The sequence below is a fragment of the Triticum aestivum genome, chromosome 3D (genome assembly GCF_018294505.1).
Source record: "Triticum aestivum cultivar Chinese Spring chromosome 3D, IWGSC CS RefSeq v2.1, whole genome shotgun sequence".
Taxonomy (NCBI): Eukaryota; Viridiplantae; Streptophyta; class Magnoliopsida; order Poales; family Poaceae; genus Triticum; species Triticum aestivum.
In genome coordinates, this window is record NC_057802.1 from 581,108,723 (window position 1) to 581,114,991 (window position 6,269).

Below are 6,269 nucleotides of genomic sequence, written 5' to 3' on the forward strand. Positions count from 1 at the left end.
ACAGACAGCCACTTTTGTGGTAGTTTTTTGAAAAATTAAAAAAAAACGGTAGTTTTTCGGAACGATAGCCCGTAATGTGGTAGTTTTTTGCTATTCACTCTGCATCACAATGATGCAGAGGCCGGGGGTTTAACCTCCTTTTTGAAAGAAAAAAACATACATGTTGATATGTAGCAGAATTTTGTGTCTTGCGAGTTCAACTGCACATGAAGCTTATGTAAACATAACACGCCATGTTAGCATAATATAATACGCAGATCTGCCATATTTTGCACTGTATTGAAGTCAAGCTAGTTTGGTGGCCCAAAAGAATTCTATGACCCAATTGCACCGATCCACCACGCTACTAGCCTACTACTGTAGATCCACTTAACTCGCGCTGCGTCCAAAGCATGAACAATTCCACGCACGACGACCAGTCCAATATTGCCATGTGACGTGGATTACATGCATCTTCCTTCTTTGAAGCAAAAGAAGAAGAAAATGGTAGTACGTTGAACCGCGCTACACACAAAACATCACTTTAGCTTTCCCCCTTTGGTCAAACACGTAGGACGAATCAGAGGATCGGACGGGAACATGGAGAAGTATAACAAATCGTGCATGATTGCTCCGATGCCGGCACGGCGCAGATCGTGGATCCTTTCCACTCCACTCCCTCCCTTGACTCCCTCCCTCTCTGTCACCAACCATACACCATTTCTAGCAAGCTCAAGCACCATCCAATACCAGGCTACCAAGAGGAACTCGGCGGAAGAGATCTCATCGGCCGACGATGGCGCCGCGACGGAGCGCCGCGGAGACGGCGGACGCGGACCGAGCGCGGCTGCACCAGCTGGGGTACAAGCAGGAGCTGAAGCGCGGGCTCAGCGCGGTCTCCAACTTCGCCTTCTCCTTCTCCATCATCTCCGTGCTCATGGGCGTCACGGCCACGTACAACACGGGGCTGAGGTACGGCGGGCCGGCGTCCATGACGCTGGGGTGGCTGGTGGTGACGGTGTTCAACGGCTGCGTGGCGCTGTCCATGGCGGAGATCTGCTCCGCGTACCCGACCTCCGGCGGGCTCTACTACTGGAGCGCCAAGCTCGCCGGCAAGGAGTGGGCGCCTCTCGCCTCATGGGTCACCGGCTGGTTCAACATCGTGGGACAGGTACTGCTCCAATTTCATCAGATCCTTTCAGTGTTAGACTATTTTTGGCAGCAGCAGCTACTAGTGCCATTGCCACAGGAGTTTATCAAATCTTTCATATAAGAAAATAAGATGAATCTGCCATACAAATATTCTAGTAGTAGTAGTCAACTTACTCTCTTAGTTAGCAGCCCTGCGGCATGTGGAGTCGTGTCCATAATGACTCAACGCAACGGCCGGCCGGCTGATGTAGTGAACTCATTCTTGAAAAAAAAAAGTAGTACAAGTAGTATATTTCTTGTAAACTATTGGCAGCGTTGCTGACACGGTCTAGCCTCCTGTGTTGACCACTTGACCGTCTCGATCATGCAGTGGGCGGGCACAACGAGCGTGGACTTCTCGCTGGCGCAGCTCATCCAGGTGATCGTCCTGCTCGGCACCGGCGGGGCCAACGGCGGCGGCTACCTGGCCTCCAAGTACGTCGTGCTGGCCATCTACGGCATCATCCTCGTCCTGCATGGCCTCATCAACAGCCTCCCCATCCGCTGGCTCTCCTGGTTCGGCAAGCTCGGCGCCTTCTGGAACGTCGCCGGTACATTTATCTTGACTTTGATCCTTCTTTTGTCTCGATGCATGTATTTGTTCCGACATGGTTAATTCTACCCATGCTCTAGAAAATACTGGTACAATCTATGTCAGAAATTCGCATCTTCTTTTATAGTACCTCCAGTTTTGGTTCAGTAGTACTTGGACTATTGTCAATTGTAGACTTGGTCGCAGAACTCAAGATTTTGGTTTTGACATTAGAGGTATTACTGATGCCATGGTGGTGACTTTGCGTTCATGACGTAGTCAGAAAATAGATAAAATATCACAAAATTTAGAAGAAAACGGTAGAATACAAGAAAATTTAGAAACAAGGAGAAAAACTAGGGAAAAGTGTAACTTTGTTGATGTCGGGGAATTGGTCTCTAATAGGGTTTCTGTTGGAATATTATTCAAATTTATGATTAATTCAGTAAATAATTCATGACTAGAACAGTAAACAGCATGCAAAAATCTAGCATACTAGATGAACATGAAAACATGCACAGTAACATCACACATGTAACAACAACTGCAAATAGAAACATGAACACATCACGATGGACGTACTGTTCGTGAGCTGCTGGAGGAGCGTCGTTGTTGATGACGATGTTGGCGGTGATCTGTTGCTGATGGCATTTGTAGACAATGATGTGTGGCGCCGCCAGACTTGGAAGAAAGACGGCCCATGATGAAGAATTTGAGCAATCACGCAAAGCGCTTCCCAAAAACCTGGTTGGTCCTCTCACGGTACAGGATCACAAGATGGCGGCGCAAGTTGTGAGATGAGGCAAAACCTCAGGTGTTTTCGATGTCTATTTTGGCCGCGGCCGGTAGTAGTATATATAATAGGACCAAAGGTGGTATCGTGTCGCGATCACGATGTAATACTGACTTCGTTTTTATGTTGTATGCAAAAGGAAGTTGCTCCCCTGGAAGGCAACAAACCGGATTTCGGCAAACCATCCACGCGTATGTCGCATTTACGCGCGGCGCCCTGGCCCGTGCCAAACGAGCGAGCGCGCGCATGTGGTTTTCTATTTCGCTCCTTCGCACATCTAAATGTGGTGTAGAGAACCCAATATATAAAGAAGTCTTGCACAGGGTGATACTAAACTTTAGAACCACCACTTACCATTTATACATCGGGCCAAGTTTGAGATTTCAAATATTCTACATGAGCTAGGCCCATTATTTCTAACAGTTTGGTCTCCGAAGAAACAAGGAAATGCTATGGCATGACATTCTACGGTCAAAAAATTATTCCATTGACTTCGTTTGTTGTCTCTTAACTTGGGAGCTACACCTCAAAAAAAAACTTGGGAGCTGGAAAAGAAATTGCCTAAACTTTGGGAAAATTGTAGGTATCTTAGTGCTGGTGATCCTGATCCCGGCAGTTGCCAAGGAGAGGGCGAGCGTCGAGTTCATCTTCACGCACTTCAACACGGACAACGGCATGGGGATCCACAACAAGGCTTATATTATGGCGGTGGGGTTGCTGATGAGCCAGTACTCCGTTCTCGGTTACGACGCATCTGCACATATGGTAGATGATGATGATGTTCCATTTGGTTGATCACTTGATCTACACACATATGGTGACCTGATGCTATATGTCCTTGTCTGCACTTTGTACACATGTGCAGACCGAAGAAACGAAGGGCGCAGACAAAAGCGGGCCGATCGGTATCATCAGCGCGGTGGCTCTCTCGTCCATCTTCGGGTGGATCTACCTGGTGGCCCTCACGTCGGTGGTGACAGACATACCGTACCTGCTGAGCCCCGACAACGACGCCGGCGGCAACGCCATCGCCCAGGCTCTCTACACCACCTTTCGCGTGAGGTACGGCAGCGGCATCGGAGCGGTGGCCTGCCTCGGGGTCATCGCCGTTGCCATGTTCCTCTGCGGCATCGGGTCCATCACCAGCAACTCGAGGTATTCGTCACCGGATCATAGTTGATGCTTGATGGTACTAATTCTATATACAAGTTGGTTTTAGTTTCTTAAGATGATGACGCCTCTCAACTCCTGTGACACAGAATGGGCTACGCCTTCTCCCGGGACGGGGCGATGCCGTACTCGAATGTGTGGCACCGGGTGAGCAGGCACGAGGTGCCGCTGAACATGGTCTGGCTTTCCGTCGCCGTGGCATTTGCCATGGCCCTCACGGTACGTGACTACACACATATCTTCTCCCATGCATCATCTCCAAGCATACATAGCTTGGTGTGCCTCATTTTCTGACATGTGCATACGTGCAGTCGTTGGGGAGCCAGGTGGCATTCCAGGCGATGGCATCCATCGCGACCATAGGGTTGTACATCTCCTACGTGCTGCCCATCTTCTTCCGGGTGACGACAGCCCGAAAGTCGTTCATACCGGGGCCGTTTCACCTCGGCCAGTACGGGCTCGCCGTCGGATGGGCGGCGGTCCTCTGGGTGGCCTTTGTCACCGTGCTCTTCTCTTTGCCGGTGGCGTACCCGGTGGCAAAGGACGACTTCAACTACACACCAGTGGCCGTTGGGGGTGTGTTGCTGCTCAGCATCGGGGCCTGGGTGCTCCATGCACGGTTCTGGTTCCAAGGACCCATCATAAACGTTGAAACAGTCTAGAACTTTGCATAGTGTAATATTAGTTGTACACATGAAAGCTGGATTGTTGATTAAAAAGGTGCAGTACAATGGTCTCCTATACATGCGTCGTCCTAGGACCTTTCTGCAGTAGTGATTCCTATCTGTATTACTTCAATCTATCATTCATGTTTATCACCATCGTTCATATATATGATGCTTGCTATCTCCATATGTGGGTACGTAGTCCCCTAGTTCTTGGGAATATGGATGAACCGATGAACCCTAGTATTTATAGGTGTTGAATGTTATAGAGATATGAAATCCTCTTTTGAATGTTTGATTTAATATCGTCCATGAATATTATGAAGATGCCTCACTCAACATTTCTGCCTTGTATGGCCATGGATCATATTACTATCGTTGTAAAGGCTGTGATGTAGGGGTAAAGACAGGACTATAATATATTCTCCTCCCTACCCTTACAATTGATAGGGGAGAAACGGAGAACACTTAGTCTGGTCGCATCCACGAGGAATCCCTTAATCACTGTAGTGATACCTAGAGTGGGGAAACTACGATGGTGGCATGTGTGTGAGTAGACTAATTCATGTACCGCGTATCTGTACCCGACTCCGCTCCATTAAAAACACGAAGAGTGGCTCAAGTATCCAACCTAGAACTATGCAATCACATATGATACATTATATTAGTGGGGATTATAGACTCCCTGAAAGCACCTTAGTCCTATTTACGGTTTCATTGTTCATTTACTCTGTGTTGTTCTTTTACTTCTTTTCACATGAATTACTTTTTATTGTACTCACTCAAACGTTACAAATTTCCATCTTCATTTTTCTTTTTATATAAGACTAATTTGCAGACACAATTCAATAAATCATTACAAGAGACAAAATCCAATTTATGTACTCCCCGTGGGATCGATACTCTTACTTCGACATGGCTATATGACTGAATCTTTTGCACTTCCAAGAAATCAGTCATAAGCATAAGATTTCTAGGTATAAAAGATATTATGTCTAGTATTATAAGCATATTTAAGCTAAGTCTAAAAGCACTTAAGGCATGACCCGATGGTGGCCATATTATGGACCAGTGCAAATTACGAGGGTTACATCTAGTATGGTTCTTTTTCCCACGAGTAAGATTATTGATTAGCCACCACTACCAGGAACGCAACTTAGCCAGTGGGCCAGGAGCCTACAGGAAAAGAAGTCTGGCTGTCAGGAATATCATTCCTGTCGGCCAACCCATAGGAATATCCGACAGCCATAGCCTGCCAGGAATGAAATCATATGCCTGACGGGTAGCCTACATGAATATTATTCCTGTCGGGTGTCGCTTAAAGTTGGCTCATAGGAAAGAAATGTTCCGTCAGATTTGAGCTTCCCGGAAAATATATATTCCTGTCATCCTCCCGTCAGGCAAGACCGTCAGGCATACATATATCTGTCGGTGACGTGGTACTAAGACTGACAGTATAGGGGGGTAAGTATGAAGAGGCAAGATCCTAGCTATGGCGAAGTTGTACACACGAGTTTTACGAGTTCAGGCCCTTCTCAGAAGAAGTAACAGCCCTACTTCTCGGAGCCCGGAGGCAGTCGACTGGATTATGTATGTGTGTGTTTACAGGGGTGCGAACCCTTGTGCCAGTGGAGGGGGCGGCTTATATAGAGTGCGCCAGGACCCCAACCAGCCCACGTTAGACAGGGTTCAATGTACATAAAGAGAGGGCGTTACAGGTAACGTCTGTAATAAAGTGCTATAAATGATCATTAAGTATATGAGTAAACGCCCGAGCGTTGCTGCGCGGAGTGGCTTTAGGTCTTCTGCACATCGAGTGGTTTAGTGGTCGAGTGACCTAAATAAGGAGGGGTCTCCGAGTGAATGGTAGGTCGAGTGGATTGCACTCGACACCTTTGTTGAGCTCCCTCTATTTACTCTTGAACTTCTTTGCTTCTAG

General features: G+C 47.5%; 1 protein-coding gene across 1 annotated transcript; it reads left to right on the forward strand.

The window, feature by feature from the left end:
- The first annotated feature begins 641 nt into the window (after window positions 1-641).
- On the forward strand, window positions 642-4,517 carry LOC123075613 (amino-acid permease BAT1 homolog). The gene is made up of 6 exons (XM_044498174.1): window positions 642-1,150; window positions 1,502-1,721; window positions 3,079-3,260; window positions 3,361-3,650; window positions 3,755-3,884; window positions 3,977-4,517. Exons 1-6 carry the CDS (start codon window positions 776-778, stop codon window positions 4,325-4,327), a joined length of 1,548 nt encoding a protein of 515 aa, XP_044354109.1. The 5' UTR covers window positions 642-775; the 3' UTR covers window positions 4,328-4,517.
- The last annotated feature ends 1,752 nt before the right edge of the window (window positions 4,518-6,269 follow it).

What these genes read in the sequence shown, in the direction of transcription:
- LOC123075613 (XM_044498174.1), top strand. Translation starts at nt 776, where the DNA reads ATGGCGCCGCGACGGAGCGCCGCGGAGACGGCGGACGCGGACCGAGCG. An exon ending in TCCATCACCAGCAACTCGAG is followed by an intron (nt 3,651 to 3,754) that starts GTATTCGTCACC and finishes CCTGTGACACAG; the next exon opens with AATGGGCTACGCCTTCTCCC. An exon ending in CATTTGCCATGGCCCTCACG is followed by an intron (nt 3,885 to 3,976) that starts GTACGTGACTAC and finishes GCATACGTGCAG; the next exon opens with TCGTTGGGGAGCCAGGTGGC.